The 19,658-nt window shown below is 39.3% G+C and overlaps 1 protein-coding gene across 1 annotated transcript in view; it reads left to right on the top strand.

Moving 5' to 3' along the window:
* The window catches only part of GLI3 (GLI family zinc finger 3), a 435,743-nt gene that overhangs the window by 352,835 nt on the left and 63,250 nt on the right, over positions 1–19,658 (top strand). Inside the window, exon 9 of the mRNA XM_006902022.1 lies at positions 6,591–6,731. Coding sequence (XP_006902084.1) covers positions 6,591–6,731 — 141 coding nt within the window. The remainder of the gene's footprint in view (positions 1–6,590; positions 6,732–19,658) is intronic.

The raw sequence follows: 19,658 nt of genomic DNA, 5'->3' as shown, positions 1-19,658 counted from the left end.
TGCTTAAACACTTTGCACTTTTTTTCAGGTAGCCCCAAGAATTCTGGAAATTCATTGTGTTCTCACTGTTTTAAAGTTGCCTTAGATACCCAGAAAGGACTAGACCCCTGAACTTCAACTACTGTGATTCTTGGGCAGTAATGGACAGCCTGTAAATGACGATCAGAGTTGAATCTAAAGGCATATCCCTATGAAGTCTGTACAATATCCATCATGGGCAAGAAAAGCAAACTTCAGAGTACACTAGTACTCCAAAATCAGTTCCCTGAATTACAAAATAAGAAGATAAACAGGTTAAAAACAGATAAACAGATTAAAATACCAGATAGAGTAGAAATCCTAAACAAAGTAGATGTATCAGACTTATACTTTGTGTGTAGACTATTGCTCTTAGTTACAGTCAGGTGGATTCTAAACTCATGGTGACCCCATGTGCTATAGAATAGAACTTCTCCCTGGGATTCCCTTGTTATCATTATAAGAAGGAGTCATCTGGACTCTTATTCCATAGTACTGGTAGGTGGTTCCAACCACCCTTAATTTAATGGATGACCACAAACCATTTGTGCCATTTACAAACTTTTGGGGTAAAATCTACTGCTTAAATGTTACTGCTTTTCTTACATGGTTTTATCTTGGGGCAAAATTTTATGTTATTTTAGGATAACAAATCAAAACTTTTTTTTTTTTTTGTTAAAAATATGCACAATAAACAAACCAAAAATCACATTCATTGCCATTGAGTTGATTCCAACTTATGATGAATGTCTGTGGAATTTCTGAGGTGTAAATCATTGGAGGAGGCTGCCCATCTTTCTCCCAAGAAACATGGGGGATTTAGACAATAGATCTGGGGGTGAAATAGTTAAAATGCTCAGCTGTTAGTCAGAGAGTAGACAGTTCACATCCACTCCTTGCTCCATGGGAAAAAGTGAAGACTGTCTTCTTGGCAAGGGTTTACGAAGTGAGCATTCATCAATAGATGAATGGTTGAAGTGCCATACATGCATACAATGGAATGCAGTGTGATGATAAAAAAGGATTTGTTCATCATCGCTCACACAACGTGATTAATCTGGAGGATATTGTGCTGACAAAATAAGTCAGTTACAGAAGGGCAAATATTGTATTCTACCAGTTTTACAAAAAGTCAGGAATATATTTATAAACAGAAAGCAGCATTCTCTTAGAGTTAACCAATAAAGGATGAAAAAGGAGGAAGGGAAAGCTCTAACTAAATAGTAAAAACCCCCACCAGATTTTGAAGGATGTAAATCCTCTTAGGAGGAGAATACCTATCTTTCTCCTATGGAACAACTGGTGCACTCTGACCTTTCAGTTATCAATCCATCATGGACTGCACTGTGCCACCAGGACTTACTCGAATAGTATGTTGTTGTTGTTGTCATTGTCATCATCATTGTCATTAGGTGCCACTGAATTGGACCAACTGGCCATCTCTCCTTTATGAATTTTTGTTGAGCTTATATACTTAGAAATTCTGTCATTAGATGTGTCAATATTTATTATAATCATATCCTTTTGGTGGATTGACTGATAATTGATCATTATATAGTGCTCTTCCTTGATTGTTATGATGGAGTTTGAGTTAAAGCTTATTTTATCATTCCTACTCTTTTTTGGGTACTGTTTGTTTGATAACATTTTTTTTATCCTCTCATGTATAAGCTGCTTCTATCTTCATGCTTCTGTGTCTCAAATATATTTCTTGTACTATGACTAACATACTGCTAAGACTTTTTAAAAACATGATGCTTGGGAATGATTGTAAGAAAAACAATGTGAATGAAGAATAGTGTGAAACACAATGTATATGGACTTTTTAAGCAAACTTATATAAAATAAGAATTTTAAAAAATAAAAAAAGTCATTCTACCATTTTCTGATTCTGGGCTTAATACACTCAACCCATTTACATCTAGTGTGTTTATTCATTTTGCTGTCTGCTTTGAAATCAGAATCAACACATAGCTGACCCTACAACAGGTTTTCAGAGGCCTTAAATCACAGAAGAGATGAGTGCCCAACCTTTTCCCAGAGAGTCGCTTGTAGTTTTTGATCTATGTGCCTATGGGATCGCAACACAGCTTCTTACCACTAGGCCATCAGAGCTCCCTGATTATTCACAGATACAGATTTACTGTTGTTATTTTATTAAGGATTTTTTGTGGTGCTGAAAATTTTGTTTCGGTTAATTCACTGAGCTGAGTTTTATTTTTGGTTTTTAAATGCATTGTCTTTTCATTTACTTTGTTTTGGTTGCTTTTGTGTTTATGGAGTTCCTCTTTTGGTAAGTACATTATTAAATTTCTTTGTGATGCCTCTTAAGATTTTTGTCTCCTTTAGCTTAAAACAAACTGTTATTTCTTGGTACCTCTCAGTGTGGAAGTTCTGTTATTATTCCATTCCTTCCTTTTTGTGTTTAACTTTTTGATGGGTGTCTCTGTTTCTCTGTTTTCATTTTGTAACTTAATTTTACTTTTGACAGTTCTTTATCCAAGCTCATATGTAAGTGATGCTGTTATGTGTTTTTATCTTAGATTGTTGTCTCTGATGTCAGCAATTTTCTGCCCAAAGAGCTTGATTTACTATTTCTTGTAAGGCAGTTTGCATTATCTAGGAATGTCCTAATTTTGTGACTATTTGAAAACCAGTTTTTCTGAACATGTGATTCTTGGCTAACGGTTCTTATCCTCTGAGGACTTCATATGTCATCCAGTTCCAGCTTTCCTTCTCGTTTATGCTGAGTTGTTGTTGTTGTTGTGTGCCATTGAGTCAGGATTGACCCATGGCTGACCCTCCACCGGGTTTTGCTTGGGAGGAAATAGCCCATCCTTCTCCCATGGAACATTTGGTGAATTGAAACGTGGGTATTTGGGACTACAGCACAGCTTCTTACCCTTAGGCCTCCAGAGGCAAAGGTTAGGCTTGTGAGTGCCCTTTTTCAGGTGATACTTGATTTCTCATGAGTAACTCTCAGAATTATTCTTCTCTAAGCATCTTTTTTATTATGTATTTATGAATTTTAATCTTGAAACTTAGCTAAACATATTATATGGAGTATAGAACTTAGAGGGAAGAAAAATTAACCAGGGTTCACCATTGAGGTGTTTGTGTCACATGTTCATTGTCATATTAGGCAAGCTCGGGTGGCCTAGTCCATTGGAATTTGAGCTGTTAACACAAAGAATGTGCCTTTGGGGTTCAAATCTACCAGCAGTTCTTGGAAGAAAGGTGAGCAATCTCTTCCCAGGCAATTTTTAGTCTCAGCAATCCAGTAAAGGGTTAGCTATAGATTGGTCCCAATTTAATGAAAGGGGGGGGAAAATATTGTTACATAAGTAGCCTTAGTGTTGTTGTGAGAATTATTCTTTTTGAATGTGGAATATGTGGTTAAAAGAAATCTTCTTGTTTTCCAGTGTTTTAAATTAAGGAAGCCTTCTGCCAGCAAAACTTGACAATATTTTTTCCTGTACTTTTAGTTTCCTTATGTCCTAGGAATTCCAATCAGTTGTACATTATACCTCTTGATAGTGTCCCATATAACATTTAGTCTTTCTTTCTTGCCTTTTTTTTATTGGTTTGTTTGCAAAGTTTATATACATTGTGTTTCACACGATACTTCATTCACATTGTGTTTCATACAATCATTCTCATACATTATGTTTTATAAAATTAATCACTATTGTAACTTGCCCATCAGTACCTTATCTTTTCACCCAGATCCTTTCCATTTACTACCTCCCCTCCCTCTACCCACCAAATTGTGCAGCCTTGTGGTTTCACCCCTACCTGTCCTCACTCCTCTACTCCCCAACTCTCCCCTTGAGTTCCTGTACATGTTTTACTCGTTATCTTTCTATCTTTACAATAATGGTCTTCTGTGGTATTTGTCCTTATAAGACTGCGTTAATTCACTCTACATAATACTCTCCAGCCCTCACAAGTTGCGTAGTATTTTTCAAAATTGTTGCTCCTTTATGCTGCATAGTATTCCATTGTGTGAATGTATCATAATTTCTCAATCCATTCGGTTGTGGTTAGACCTTTGGACTGTATGTTCTTGCAATGGTGAACAATGCTGCTGTGAACATTAGTGTACAAATCTCTCTGTGTGCCTCAGTTTTAATTTCCTTGGGGTACAATCCTAGTAGTGGAATAACTGGATCATATGGAGTTTCTATGCTCAACTTTTTTAGGAAACGCCAAACTGCCTTCCTGAATGGTTCCACCATTTTACAATCTCACCATCAGTGGGTGAAAGTTCACACCTCTCCACGTCTTCTCCAACATTTATTGCTTGTGCTGCCCTTAATATTCTTTTTTCTGATTGCTCCTCAGTGAAATTAATATCAAGGAATTTATCCTCTCTTTTCACAGATTCTGTCTTTCACTGCTGTAGTTCTACTTTACTTTTCTGTTAAGCTGTTTCTGTTATTTGACTGCTATTTTTTTTTAATCTTTAACTGGTTTTGTATGTTTTACAATTACCTGTGTATTTTTGGCATTTTGTTCCTTATTGTTTTCCTGAATTCTTCTAGAATTTGTCTCTGTTTTCTTTGTGTTTTCATTGATCTCTTAAGTATCCTACATACAAGTCTTTTGACTTTTTTATCTAGTAAGATCATTACTTGATCTTCCTCAGAATAGTTTTCTAATCTTTTCTTTAGTCATTTGTTGGAGTCATCTTATTCTCCTTCTTTCTGTGACTTGATATTGTCTGTTGTCTCTGAGGTGTCACGGTTTTATTTATTGATTTTTTTGGTCTGATGTCATGTCCTGTTTCCATGTGTCTGGGTAGATAGGTAGCTCTGCTACACTGGAATCAGTAATTAGTAATACTGGAGGCTCCTTACCTGTCTCTGAGTGGACAGTCCTTATGTATGTCTGGGTGGACAATCCTTACTTGTATCTGGGTGGACAGTCTTGGTGTGTCTCTGAGTAGACAGTCCTTACTCGTATCTGGGTGGACAGTCCTTACACATCTTTGGGTGGACAGTCCTTGCATGTTTCCTAGTGGACAGTCCTTACCTCTCTCTGGGTAGATAGTCCTTACATGTGTCTGGGTGAACAGGCCTTACCTTTCTCTGGGCAGACCGTATTTGCATGTCTCTGGGTGGACAGTCCTTATCCATCTCTAGGTGGACAGTCCTTGAATGTCTCTGGGTGGACAGTCCTTACCTGTCTGGTGGACAGGGCAGTGACTGGCAGTGTGACTTCAGGTCTCTCTATTCATGAGTCCAGCTGATAACTGGGAACAAGGAAGTGAGCAAGTGTTGGGCACCATCTGTCAGATCATTGGCACAGGCTTGCAAGGTGGCACCTGCCAAGAACCTGTGGTGCTTTAAGCGTAGTGAACATGTCAGGCTATGGGGCCACATGACTGTGCTCTTCTCTCAAAGCTTACAGGGTCGGCAGGGTGATGGTGGGGATCAGTTAAGTTGTTTCATGACACTGGGATGTGTAGGTTAATGGGTAAGAAATGGTGTTGCGCAGGTATTCGCATCATGCAAAGAGGAAGGTTGCTGAGTAAGGGATAAATTCAAGTACACATTGTTTCTAGAGTGTTCTTAATGCTAAGGTGTAGATCATCAGAGCACTCCTGCTATTCAGAGGAGTAATTTGCCAGCCAAGAGGGCTGAGAGGATGGGTGGAAGCCATAGCACCGCTGTTTAGTGAGTGGATAAGGTGGAGGTGATAAACAGGGGTAGGCAGGAAGTCAGGAAAGGAGATGAATGGTAGTTCCCAAAATTGTGGCTTCACGTAGTATGATTCATGTTTCTAGTCACCTAGAGTGTGGGACAGAAGGAACACTCATCCGTTCACTAGATGAGGTTATCTGGTCATTTTCTCTCTGCTTCAGTCAGCAACCAGGTTTTGGCCACATTCTCAGGATTTAGGGGGTCAGGCTGCCTATAGACAGGTCAGATGGGGATTATCTTTCCTTGTGTGCACCACCCACACTAAAGATCAGGAACTTTTGAATAAACCTATTTGTGTCCTAGCTCTCTCCTTGTTCTGTACACACTGGAATCCCAGAAACTTCCTATGCTTTCTTTGATCCAGATGGGGTTCTGCTCACCTTGCTTTCTACAAGTATATCCACTGGGTTTCCAAGTTTCTTACTGGGAATGCTGTGACATCGTCTTCCTTTGCACCTTATCTGGAATCACTACTGGCTGTGTGTCCGCCTGACCATGCTAAGCCAAGCATGTTCCAAGTCCCTCATTTACCGTGTTCATTCTGTTTCTCCTTCCATTCGATGGTTGATCCAGTTCATCATCCTTCCTTCTAATATCCAGGTTTTCAAGGTTGTCAGCTGCATCTGTGTTTTGGGTCTTTGTTGTAGAGGAGGGGTCCCTAGGACCCCTGTATTTCAGTTTTTTGTTTGAGCAGCACGGTGAGTAGTCTTGGGTACTATTTTATATTTCCTGATAAACTACATGGGGAGAAATACTGAATCAGATTTTTTGCTTATTTCTCTTGCCTTTACAAAGGCAAGCCATCACCTTTTCTCCTCTCATGTCTGATTTTTTTTCCCCCTCCCTCCCCATCTTCTGGTTTCTTAGGAACAGCCAGAAGGAACAACCCTGGTAAAGGAGGAAGGGGACAAAGATGAAAGCAAGCAGGAGCCTGAAGTAATCTATGAGACAAACTGCCACTGGGAAGGCTGCACCAGGGAGTTTGACACCCAGGAGCAGCTGGTGCATGTAAGTGTATGGTTGGTGTGGAGGGTCTGAGCTATACTCTGTGATCTTTCCCAGTGAGGTGGGATTCCCTGACCCTGTGCTGAGTCAAGTTTCTTTGCCAGCAGCATTGCAAACTGGAAGGAGCTTTATGACTTTCTAAGAATAAAGAAAACTCTGAGCCACAGTGCTTGACCTGTTCAGTCAGCTAAAGCTTAGTGTAAAATTCAATAAACTCTTCAATAGAGAGTGTAATGACTCTGATCCTGTAAGCCTGAAAACACTATTTTGAGTTAGAGACTTTGATGGTTATTGAGTAATAGTACGCTGGACATGAATTATTATTAACCTTTTAACCAATTTCATTCCCTCTTCCAAGGCCCGGTAGAAATAGAAAAAAATCATAGGCATTCTGCCTTCTTCTCCTCAGAGCCTAAGGAATCTCCTATTATTTTATGCAATAATTAGTATACTTTGTGATGGCAAGTGGATGATTGAGGTAAACTGTTAAGTACAATTTTTTTTTTACTTGAGGCCACGATTGTGAGGTTATGAGCTTCACAGGAAAAGTTGTATCTATTTTTTAATGTGGTTACTGATTTAAAATAAAAGAACAAAATAACGATAATGCTATGACTGGATCAGATTGAGAAACAGACCTTTGCTTACCACAACTGAGCGAGAAACCTAATACTCACTCTGCTGAGTTGTTGTTGTGTGTACCATCAAGTCAGAAGCAACCCATGGCTGACCCTCCAGCAGGTTTTCAGAGGCAGTTCTTAATCATATGGGAGGAGAGTGCCCATCTTTCTCCCACAGAACTCTGGTGGCCTAGTGGTAATACTACAATCCCAAAGGTGCACGGTTCACATCTACCAGGTGCTCCAGTGCAATGATATTTGGAATATCCCAGATAACACAGCCTAGTAACTGAGGCTGCTGCACAACTGTACACCTCATTAGCATTATGCCCCTTCCTGCATTAGATCTTCTGAGGGTTTAGTGTTAAGGATATATACTGCTAGTACAAAGTCATGCAATTCAAATCCTCCAACTGCCCCAAGGGAGAAAGATGGTCAGTCTTCTCTCATGTGATTTACTGCCTCTGAAAACCTGCTGGAAAGTCAGCCATAAGTCATTTCCAACTAGAGGATATGTAACAATGGCAACAACAATAATAGTTCCTGGAGTCTGCATCCCTGGCATATGGAAACAGAAGCCACTGAGAGAGATGGACATATAACAATCAAGAATAAAAAGATAGTGTCTTCATTCCCTCTGCAGAAGCACAAGGTCCTATTAATGCATTAAGGCAGCTGCAGTGCATGTAGCAGTTTCAGAAGCTTTTAATATGACAGCAAATCTGACAGTCTTCTGTGATCTCCCCCCTCTGTCCTCTTTCTTAGACATAGACACAAACACACACAATCAGTTCTCTTCCCTTTTAGTGACTTTGATTCCTGTGTGATTCCTATTTCTTGTTAGCTTGCTTTTGTTTAGATAAACTTCTAAAACTCATGCATTACGCATGCATTTTAGGAGGCACAAATTTTATTTACTTGGTTTTGCTTTTTTAATATACTTTATTGACAGCTTAGTCTATAAGGAGTGAAGCTGCTAACTCAAAGGCTTGAATCCACCAGCTACTTTGGAGGAAAAAGATGGGCAGTCTCCTCCTGTGGGATTTACAGCCTCAGAAAACCTATGGGAGGGTCAGTTATGAGTTGGTTCTGACTTGTCTGTAATGAGCGAGTAAGTGAGTTATTTTTAGAACACTTTGAGATTTCAGAAAAATTGCACAGAGGAGTGTACCAAGAGTTCCCATATGCGCCTTGTTCGCACTGCACACTTTCTCATTTTCACATCTGGCTTTGCTGTGGTGTATTTGTCGCAACTGAGGAATCGATAGTGATGCATTTTTATTAACCAGTAGTGCAGTTTATGCATTTGTGACATAGTCTTTAGGGAGTTACACTACTGTCTAAAAAGTCTTATCTCTCTGTTAATTTGAGCACCAGCGTCTCTAAGTAGAAGGATGAGTAATCTCCAGTCCACCAGCGTCTCTAAGTAGAAGGATGAGTAATCTCCTCCTGTGTGATTTACAGCCTCCAGAATCTCACTGGAGGGTCAGCTGTAAGTCGATTGTGAACTGATGGCAGTGAGTTTTGAGAAATGGGTTTGACAAATGCTGAGATTATGTATGTGCCATTGAGTGTCCTACAGAACAGCTCAAGCCCTGAGAAGAGTGCTCTGTGTTCCATCTATCATCCTCCTCTCTCTCTGGCAGCCACACACATGAGTTTTTGAAATGTGTCTTCTGTATCTTGGCCCATCCTAAGTAACCAATTCCACACAGTGCAGTTACAGTGAACTGTTAAATATACTACCTTCCAGGTTTTGAAAACTATTATATACAGATACAGACTGCTTTGAGGATTTACATTAGCAGATTTCTCTCCTTTATTTCTTTTTTTAATCCTCTCTCCTTATAATTGTATAGAAAGAGTTACAGATTTATTTCCATAATGAGAAAGCCAAATATTTTTAATTAAGACGTATTTTCCAAGTTTTCAAATTAATTTTATTCTTTCTTTTTAATTAGATGCAGATACTATTTTTAAGCAAAACCTGACTTTATGATCTTTTATTCTTCCTGACTTTTAATTGAAGCCACAAAGACATTGGAATACTGGGAGGGGGTGGTTCTTGGAATTTCTCTTTTTATATTCTTAAGTGACTATCTTCAGTGACAAGCAACATAAGTGAAAAAATCTGTATAAAAGTTGTCAACATGAAAACGATGTTGGCTGGCTGCTTTCTATTGTAAAAGTCATAGATGCAAGTTCACGACTCCTTTTTGAGTACTAGTCAACTGGACATGAGTTATTTTAGTGGAACTTTTCATTGGCTGTTGTCATGTTTCCAAGGAGTGTTTGTGATTAGGTTCAGCAATTATCAAATGTGGAGGAACAAAATAGGAGCTTCTTTCAAGTCAACATTTAAAATTAATTTGTTCCTGATTGGAGGCCAAGATTCAGGTGCTATTCTTACAGGTATGGAAAGGATAACAACTCTTTCACTGTCTGACTATTTTGGAGACTTATTGAACATAGTGACTACTGCAGGGATTTGTCTCCACAACAAACAGATTTTAAGTAGTGATGATTTTTTAATAGAGAGTGCTGCTTAGATAAAGCTACTAAACTAAATGACCAGCATACTGTTCTATCAAAACAATCTTTTAAAAAAAAATTAGCACCAGGTATGTACAGAATATTTTCTTCTCCTTAGAGTAAATTTATGTCAGAATTAGGAGAAAATTCAATGTTTTACCTGTTTGGTGTTAATTTTTACCGGAGACACATTTAATGAGGAAGAGAACTTAAATTAAATCTGCTGAAAATAGTTTGCACCAGTATACATAAATATCAGGCTGGTGACACTGTTTATCACTTGGCTGCAAATCAAAATTTGGTAGTTCAAGCCTACCAGCTGCTCCTAGAGAGAAAGATACTTTTTTAAAGAGTAAAAACACAGCCCACATCAAACCCTTGGTGTCACGGGCATTCCAATTCATAGCAGTCATGTAGGAAACACAGAACAGTCTCATAGAGATTCTAAGGCTGTAAATAAATCTGCACTAAAGCACACTACCGTATCTTTCTATCTTGGAGTAGCTGGAGGGTTCAAAAGCTAAATTTCTGGTTCACAGTAAGATGTTTAGTCACTGTGCCACCAGAACTACTCCTGGAAAGACCATACCTCACAAACTCTGTGGGATCGTTCTGCTCTGCCCTCGATGTTGCTTTGAGTCAGAGTAGACTCTATTATTTATTTGCCTTTTTGCATTTTCCATCTTTTCATTCTGTATCCGAAGTATGACAATTTAACCCACAAGTATTTAAATTGATTTAACTTTGCCAATATACAATTACCTCCACACTCCATGATGTATTTAGTAGCATTAGAAGGGACCTTTATTTATTGGTGCTTTATTTTTTTTGTTGACTGAAGGAATGTCTGCTTGTCCTTCCGCCTAATTAGTTTGATGAAGAAAGAATAGAATCTGCAAAAAAAAAAACAACAAACACCAGAGTTTTAGGGACAGAGAGAGAAGCACTGGCTGTTTTAGTTCTTGGGAGATTCCCCTTGGAGAGAGGACATTTTGTGAATTAGTTGCATTTTCATGCTGCATACAACCAAGAGGCAAGGCGTTAAACCGTGCTGATACTCAGCCTTATTTATAGCCATGGCCCATTCTTTTTCCCCTCTTACAGTTAATAGAAAGATTCATGATTCTTCATGGTTGTCTATCTAGTGTCTGACAGTCCCGACTGCCTGCTAAAGCAAGTCACTATCTATAATTGATATCCTTCCGTGGAATAGGGTGCTGGCTGCAACTGAAGGGCTTTGCTGAAAGCTCTTAAATCCTGACAAGTTCTCCCCTTGTTCTGGTTCAGTCAGTGAGCTGCACGGTTGGAATTCCAGAGTTTTTTGAACTTGGTGCAAAAGAGAGACATGTGTTTCACATTAGCAAATCACAAAGTTGAAGAGGAGAATTAGGAACTTGGCTGAATTTGCCCGCCAGGTAGTCTCATTTCCAGCATAATGCACACCATGTACTCTTGAAAAGATTACCTCGTCCCATTACTGTTTGAACAGATGGACTAAATACTGCCTTTTCCTTCTCTTGTCCTTCATTTCAAGCCCCTGTCCTCCTCCAACTGGGGGTAGCTTCTTGGTTTGTTGTTGGGATCTTTCTCACTAAAATATTTAATTAATTTCTCCTCACAAGGAGATAACTGTAATTGGACTTAGTTACTCTCAAGTTTGTATTAAATTTTTCATAAGTTTCTTCTATGCCTAAAAGCTGAGAAGATAAATGTATAGTTTTTTTAACCAGGATTTTTATTATATTGTCCTTTTCTCTCTGTCAGTTAAACGTACAACAAGAGAGGACAAGGTTTTATATAGTACAAAAAAGTGCTTTTGATTGACTTAATTTATTATTTATTTGCAAAGAGAAATAGTCTTCCTCTTTGACATCTGAAAAATACATGTTCTAACATCACAAAATAAGTTTATTGTCTTAATTACTTCCGTTTTTAATGAATTAGAGATTTTTTAGTTTGGACTATTTTTTCCTGAGGGAGAGGATGTTTGCCAGCTTATTTTATACTAAAAGTAAGTTTCATTATTGACTCTCCTCTGATGGAGATGTCTTAAATACATACAATATGCAGCACAAGTTAGTCTTAGGGTCTCTGTAAATGACATACTTCAGTTATAAAAAATAGTGTGTATGTCACATGTATTGTGAGAAGCTTTCTAAAACAGGAAGGAATATGCATGACACTTGAGCTCTATTTCTTCTTTCTGTGTGTTTTGGTGTAGAATTGCTGCTCTTCTGAAGTAGTCAGGTGCTTCAGAATCTTATTTCTAACATGGAAAAGAGTAAAAAAAAAAATAAAGTATAATGGGCACCTATTTCCTATATCATTGCCAGCTCTTTACCTCCTGTTTCACCAATCGAACCACGGCTGTTAAGTAGTAAAACCTATAATGTTCTTCCAAAAGTTATTTTAAAAGTCAAACTATTTTTTTTTACTATTTCTTTGCCTACCATTTCCCCCAGTTTTTTGGCTCTGCAGAAGGGCCTTGACAGATATTCTGGAGAGGATATATTCTCTTCTACAAGTGGGGTTGAATGGGCACCCAGCACATGTTATTGTTAGGTACCATCAGGTCGAGTACGATTCATAGTGACCCTAAGAACAGCCTACCTGAGCCCTGACATAGGTAATATTAACACCCAAGTTCTGATGAGTAGTATCTGAGTCCTTATAGTCCGCATTTATGTCTCTTAAGCATAGCATTAAAAATTGAACTTTTTGTACAGGGGCTAAACACCAACTTGAATTTGGGGTTCTTCCACGTACTTCAGATTTTCGTTGCTAATATGATGCTAAAATATTCTTTCTCAGAAGAATATGATTATAATCACCTTTACTGCCATTTGAAAACAAACTCTATACGTTGGCAGGCTTGTAAATGAAGGATATAGAGATGTAGATATGGGTGAAGCACATCTAATTTGTGAGGAATTGATGTATCTGTTGAAACGTGAGGACGAGGTAGGACATGCAGGCATTATTTTCATATTAATGCTGTGATCCTGCATTTGCATTTTAAATGCTTCCCATTTAATTTTGATCCTCTTGCTAAAATTGCTTTGTATATCTTTACCTAAGAGAAAATTGTGTTTTAAGATGTGATCGGTATCTCAGATAGGAGGCAAAAATTAGGTTTGTGGGCACGCAAAACTGAACATGAACGTGTGGAGATTCTGATCTCCTTTTCCCTACATGGAGTTACTAGTTAATTTAGTTACTCTAATTATTTGGAAATACTGCATGTAAAATGCAGGCATAGAAGTGCAAACTTCAAAGCCATCCTTTGACAATCTTGCTGGAGGGGCCACATTGTTTTAGACTTGCCGACTAAATTGTACCTCTTAAGAAATTGTCCCCATAGAGAAAGACTCTGGTGATTAGACACCGAATGTGCAGCCTGGATGGCTGTGTGGTCCAACAGTTAGTGCCCCTCAGGGGCAGCCAGTGTTCTGAGTGGCAGGCCCATCTCTGCCCTGACTCTCTGGACAACCTTCTTGGAAACGTTTGACCCATAGGAAGGTTATTTTCTCACTTATCGTACTGTGAAACAGCCGTGAAAATAAATGCTGTCCCCAGTGTCCAAGGCCAAATGGAGATCCCATGCCATCAGCCTAATGAGAAACAGACCAGGTCCAAAGGCACTTTATGCTGCCTCTTTGTTTTGTGCATTTGTGTTTGTCAGGGTTGAGTGGAGGGGATGGGAGGAAAGAGGAACGGCTCATCAGTCAGAGTGGCTTTTGTATGTTAGCTCTGAGCCTGTTTCTCTGGATTATTGCTAAACTGAGAAGTGCATTGGTTAAATGCAGGACCCTGTTTTCTTCCCCAGTGTAAGTCTAACTGAAAAGACTTGCCCAAGATGATCTACCTCCTTTGACCTCGGTTTTATTAAAAGGAGGTAAAGAGTTGGGATTGCACAGTCCCTAGGCTAGGGATGGCAATTAGGCTCATAACCAGAGACAACTTCTTGGCTGGTTGCCACCTGGAATGCTCTGGTGAGCTCACTCTCCTTGTTGCTAAGCGGAGGTATCTGGAGTAGAAGTGGGATACTGTGTCTGACCAGGTCCAGTTTTGGAGGGGCCACAATATTCCAGCTCTTGCCTATGCTCTTTTCTATATCTGTAGCTCAAATGCATCAAGAGTAATTCTTATTTTTAGAGAGTGCCTCTGGTGGCATAGTCTGTATGGAGTTGTGCCCACCTTCAGCTCCTCCTGTGTTGGTTGCAGATTCAGAAGCTCAGTGGAGAGTAAATTGTGAGTTGGTTCTGACTTAACAGCAATGAGTTGAGTGTGTGTGTGTGTGTGTGTGTGTGCGCGCGCGTGTGTTTCCCTGTGAGGGTTAAGCCCTCAGCTGCTAGCTGAAAGGTTGATAGTTCAAACCCATCCAGAGCATGTCAGAGGACAGGCCTAGCCATTTGCTTCTAAAAGCTTTGAAAACTCTGGGAGCTGTTATATTTTGTACACTTGGGGTCACCATGAGTGAGAATCAGCGCAGTGACAGCCAACAATGATTAATGGTGCTGTGGTTAAATTCCATTGAGTCAAGTACTACTTACAGTGACCCTGTGAACAGCCAACCTGAACCTTGCCCTATCCTGTGTCATCCGCCACTTTATTACTATATCTGACCCACTGAATGAAAAATGACAAGTCAGTATTTTGAATAAGGAATGACTAGCACAGTAAATGTAGTTGTTATTATGTGCTATCAAATTGCCTATGACTCCTAGTGACCTTATGTACAGTTGCTCTGAATCCTGCACTATCTTGAGTCAGTTTCACTGACTCTGACACACCTACCCCCATTACTCCATTTACTGTGTTATTCCTTCTCATCTGGGATCTCCCTCTCCTTCATTGTCCCTCCACCCTTCCAAGCATGACAGCCTTCTCTAAAGACTGGTCCCTCCTGGCCACGTGCCCAAAGTATGGGAGACAGAGCTTCAAAATGCTTGCCTCCATGGAACACCATGGTTTCACCCTCTCCTGGATAGACCTGTTATTTCTCTTGGCAGTCCACTGTATGTTCAGTACTCTCCACAGGCACCACAACTCAAAGATAATGATTCATCTTCTGTCATCTTTAGTCATTGTCCAGCCCTCTGATGAATAACAAGTAACTGCAAAGACCATGGCCTGGGTCAAGTTGCACCTTAGTCTCTAGAATGACATCATTACTCTTTAACACTCTGGAGAAGTCCCTGACAACAGATTTTCCTAATGCAATTTGTAAATGGAGTAGTTACTGTCTTAAGTTTCCTCAACTATTGTTAAAATGCTTCATCACACTCCTCAGTCTCCCAATTGAAGAAAATTTTCCCATTGAAAGCTCTGAGTGATTCTTTAGATGACATTCTGTATTCTCCCAATAATTGTTCTAGAATATTCTGTATGCATCTGTGTTATATAGAGGAATGAGGATATCTATGAACAAAGAAGCACAATTTAAATATACTTGTTTGTTGTAGGTACGACCAGCCTCATATCTTCTCTCATTCATTAGTGTAAACATGTACTAGTAGCAACAGATCACTCGTGTAACGATGGTGGATCCGTGTAAGATGAAGTTGCTGACAGTTTAGATTTTTCTCCATCTGCCATGTTGTTGCATATTGATCCATTGTTGAGGATTTTGTATTTTTTTAAGTGAAATGTTTGTATTTTTTTTATTTTATTATTTTTGTGTGAGTGTACTGTCAAATCAGATCTCACTGGTACAGCAGGAGATTGTCCCTCCTTTTCCCGGCAGAGCATCTAGTGGATTCGAACCGTGTGCCTCTGGGATTGTAGTTGCAGCTCCTTGCCACTAGGCCACCAGAGCTCCCCTAGGATTTTGTATTTTTAAGGCCATTTTTTACCTTCTGCAGCAAGTGCTTCAAATTCTCCTTACTTTTAGCAAGCAAGGTTGTATCATCCACATAACGAAGTTTATTTCTGAGTCTTCCTCCAATTCTGATGCCACAATATTCTTCATAGAGTCTGTAGGAGGCAGGAAAAAAATGAAACCCTTGGTGTCTGGCTGAGATTAGAGAAACCTTGGAGAAATATTGGAGGCACATGAGACTTTCTGAATGAAAGGTTATCATGCAGGTTAAATTTTGAGGTGTGATTTGTGTAGGGAGCGGGTCAGAAGGAACAGCACTGAAAGAAAATTTTTGTTGACTTTGTTATCTTGCACTTGTACAATATGGTGATAAAGAGATATATTTTAAAGCTGAGAGACCTGTTTCCAGGTCTCTTTCTTAACCCTAAAGTCATCACATCCCCTCTCTGAGCCTTAGTTTCCATGCCTGGAAAATAAGGGTAGTGATAGTGTTGATTTCACAAAACTGTTAGAGGAATTAGCAACAAACAAGAATGATACTCATATGCTGTTGGTTATTTTCCCTAGTAAAAGGAAAATTTAAGGGTATTTTGACATTTCTTTATCCTGGGTGGTAAAAACAAGAACTTGGCTGCTAACCAAAAGGTTGACAGTGCAGATCCACTCAAAAGTTCTTTGGACAGAAGACCTAATTATCTAATCCCAGAAGATCCCAGCCATTGAAAACCTTGTAGAACAGCTCTTCTAGGACACATGTGGTATCTCCACAAGTCAGGATGAACTTGCCTGCAAGAGGTTTTTGTCCTTGTATGCCACCTATAAAAATGAGGTTTAAGTGGGTAACCAGGCAGTGTTGGGTTGTCATGTCAGCATAAGCTTGATAATTGCCTTAAGATCTAACCTAGGTACCTAGTCAGTGAAATCCTAAGAGAGAAGGACTAGTGAGGTATTTAGTCCATTTCTTTGATCCTAGGTCCCTCTTCACTTGTGATAATGCTAAGATGTAGTCCTCCACTGTTAATGGTGTGGATGTCCTGATGCTCTTTCAGTAGCTTGCATGGATGATTCTTGCTGCAGACAGCCGTTCTGTGCACTGTCAAGTGCCTGCTGGGTACCAGGAGCAGCTTCCCCTTCACTGGCCACAACTAAAAAGGTTTCTAGTGCGTCAATCCTAGACAAATGTTCCCTGAATTAGCTCAGAACCACTCTGCTAAATCTGTCCTATTGCAATGTTGAGCAGAAACAAATAAGAAAGATAAAAGTATATTACTGATTAAAGAAAAGATTTTTTTCATATAATTGCTTACCCTTAGCAGGAGGCTCTGTGACTATGCATTTGCTTTTTTGTTTTTACAAACCAGGGTAGTAACAACCAGGGACCCTGTAAGCAATAGCAGACCTTTGAGATCATGGCAGTCAAGTTTGAGATCAAGCTCCTTTGACATAAAACAGAACTCCAGGAGCACAAAGCCGTTTTCTCATAGAAGGGCTTTTAGAGGCTTCTGAGACATTCAGACTTTCCTGAGATTAACTAAATCCTGCCATGAATGAACTCCCCTTTGCTAGAACAGTTAGAATTGCAAGTGGCATATCCTCAAGAGACTATTTATTGTTCAGCCCCTTCAATTTAGTGTCCCATCCGGTCAGTTACCAGCTAAAGGCATTAATTAGTGAGCAAGGATATGGAAGAAGCATTGTGCCATGTGCTGTAAACTGTTCTCCTACATTTGTCAAAAGTGACTTTGGTCTTTGGTTTGTTGTTGGTGTGTTATCTATAAAATACAGATAAGGATATCCTTTCTACTTCCTTCAAATGATTTTGTAATTTGATTTTATTTGTATAATTACATTACTCACATGTGTCTTTAGCAAGATTCTACACAGAGCAAAAACTAGTGAAGTTTTATTTTTTAAATATTTTTAAAATTATTATTTTATTTTCATTTATTTATAAGTGAGAAAGATAATAAGATTAGTTGAGGGAGATTTATTTCCGGTTCATGCTTTTTGTGGTGGTGATATGGTTTGGTGGTATCAAATGTTACTAGTCACAGCAATCCTGTGAAAAATGTACTGGCATCCTGTTTTGTTCTGTATCATCAAAATCTCCTTCTGCTCAGATCTGTTATAGAGGCTCAGGTCTGTGGGTCAGACCTCATGAGAGAAACAATTGGGAATGCACATGGTTTGAATCCACCAGTTGCTCCATTGTAAAAGCATAAGCAATCTCCCCCGTGCAATTTACAGCCTCTGAAAACCCACTGGAGGGTCAACTGTGGCTTGGTTCCAGCTTGGTGGCATACAACCACAACAAATGAGTCCAGAGTTGTAGGCAAGCAGTGTCACATACAGTTGGCTTCAAAGGCTGTTGAGTGCAAAGCTTTTAAGTTACACAGGCCCTTGATTCATGTCAAGAGATAAAAAGCCAGGTACAGGATCAGACAACAGGTTCTCTAGCTTTGCCAGAGACTTCACACATATATTCAGTGCAGACTGTAACCTTGAGGAAACTCCTTCATCACATGAGTTTGATCATATCAGTGCATAATTACCTCTGACACTAGGTTATTAACCTCATAGATAATAAAATATACATCGTATAAAATACTCAGTTATGCTGTGTATCATGACCATGATGACACACAATGTAAGCTGTCACTATGTAGAAGGAAGAACAGAATGGAGGGTAAAGAAACACTAATTATAAACTCATTTCCTTTAGTCAGTTCCAACATAGGGTCGCTATGAGTTGCGCTTGACTCAACAGCAATCAACAGCAACAATGAGAAATCACCAGGAAGGAGATTATCTTTCTCCTGTGGACCTGCTGGTGGATTTGAACCACCAGGGAAGTTCAATCTTTTGGATTATTAACAGCTTGCTATAGACTATGCTCTCAGAGCTGAGAGATTCAAGACATTTTTGCCAGATTTAAAAAGTCATTGACTGGACTATTTGGGCTGTTTCCATGTTCTTGGGATGGCGAACAATGTTGCTATGAACACTGGTGTACAAATCTCCATTTGTGTCTCAGTTCTAATTTCCTTGGGGTATATTCCTAGGAGTGGAATAGCTGGGTCATACAGAGTTTATATTCAGCCTTTTGAGGAAACACCAAATGTCTTCCAGTGTGGTTGTACCATTTTACAATCCCACCAACAGTTTGTTACTTGCTGTCCTGCTAAACTTTGCCACCTGCTGCTGGGGTGAGATGTTATTTCACTGTGGCTTTGATTTTGTGTCACTCTTATAGCCAGTGATTTTGAGCATTCATGTGTCTGTTGGCTATCTGAATGTCTTCCGCTGTGAATAATTTTTTTGGGTATCTTTTGCTAATTTTGTAATTGGGTTGTCAGTCTTTTTCTTGTGCAGGCCCAGGAAGTCTGAGACCCGTGACAGATGATATTGCCAAATGTTCGTTCCCAGCTGATAGTTTTTCTTTTCATCCTATTGGGAAAGTTTTTGATGAACACAGAGATTTAATATTTAGGATATCCCATTCATCAGTTTTACCTTCTTCAGATTGTGCATTTCTGGCTGTATTTGTCAGTCTCTTTATACCATAGGCTAGGTCTTCTAAACTTGGTCCCATTTTGTCTCTTAAGAAAAAATCATTGATTTGATTGTGTGATTATGACTCTACTAGGGCTTCAAACTTGATTGAATGAGTTCAATTATGGCTTGATGCAGCCAAATCTAAACAGACCTGAATTTGTAAAGTGTAGGTGCACTTTAATAATAACAACTCACCATCCACTGTGAGTCAGCACCAAGTCAGTGAACTACTATGAGGTTTCTGAGACTATAAATCTTTATGAGACGATTACTCATCTTTCTCCTGAAGAGCTGTTGGTGGGTTCCAACTGCCAGCATCTTGATAAGCAGTCCAACACATTGCACACTATGCCACCATGCTTTGTTTGGAATGGGAGATAGGGAAGGGGTGTCATAAACCCT

Source organism: Elephantulus edwardii, unplaced genomic scaffold (assembly GCF_000299155.1).
Source record: "Elephantulus edwardii isolate Elephantulus edwardi_28Jun2011 unplaced genomic scaffold, EleEdw1.0 scaffold00358, whole genome shotgun sequence".
In the NCBI taxonomy this organism is placed as follows: Eukaryota; Metazoa; Chordata; class Mammalia; order Macroscelidea; family Macroscelididae; genus Elephantulus; species Elephantulus edwardii.
Note: the sequence above shows the minus strand (reverse complement) of the source record. Positions and strands in the feature narration are given on the sequence as shown.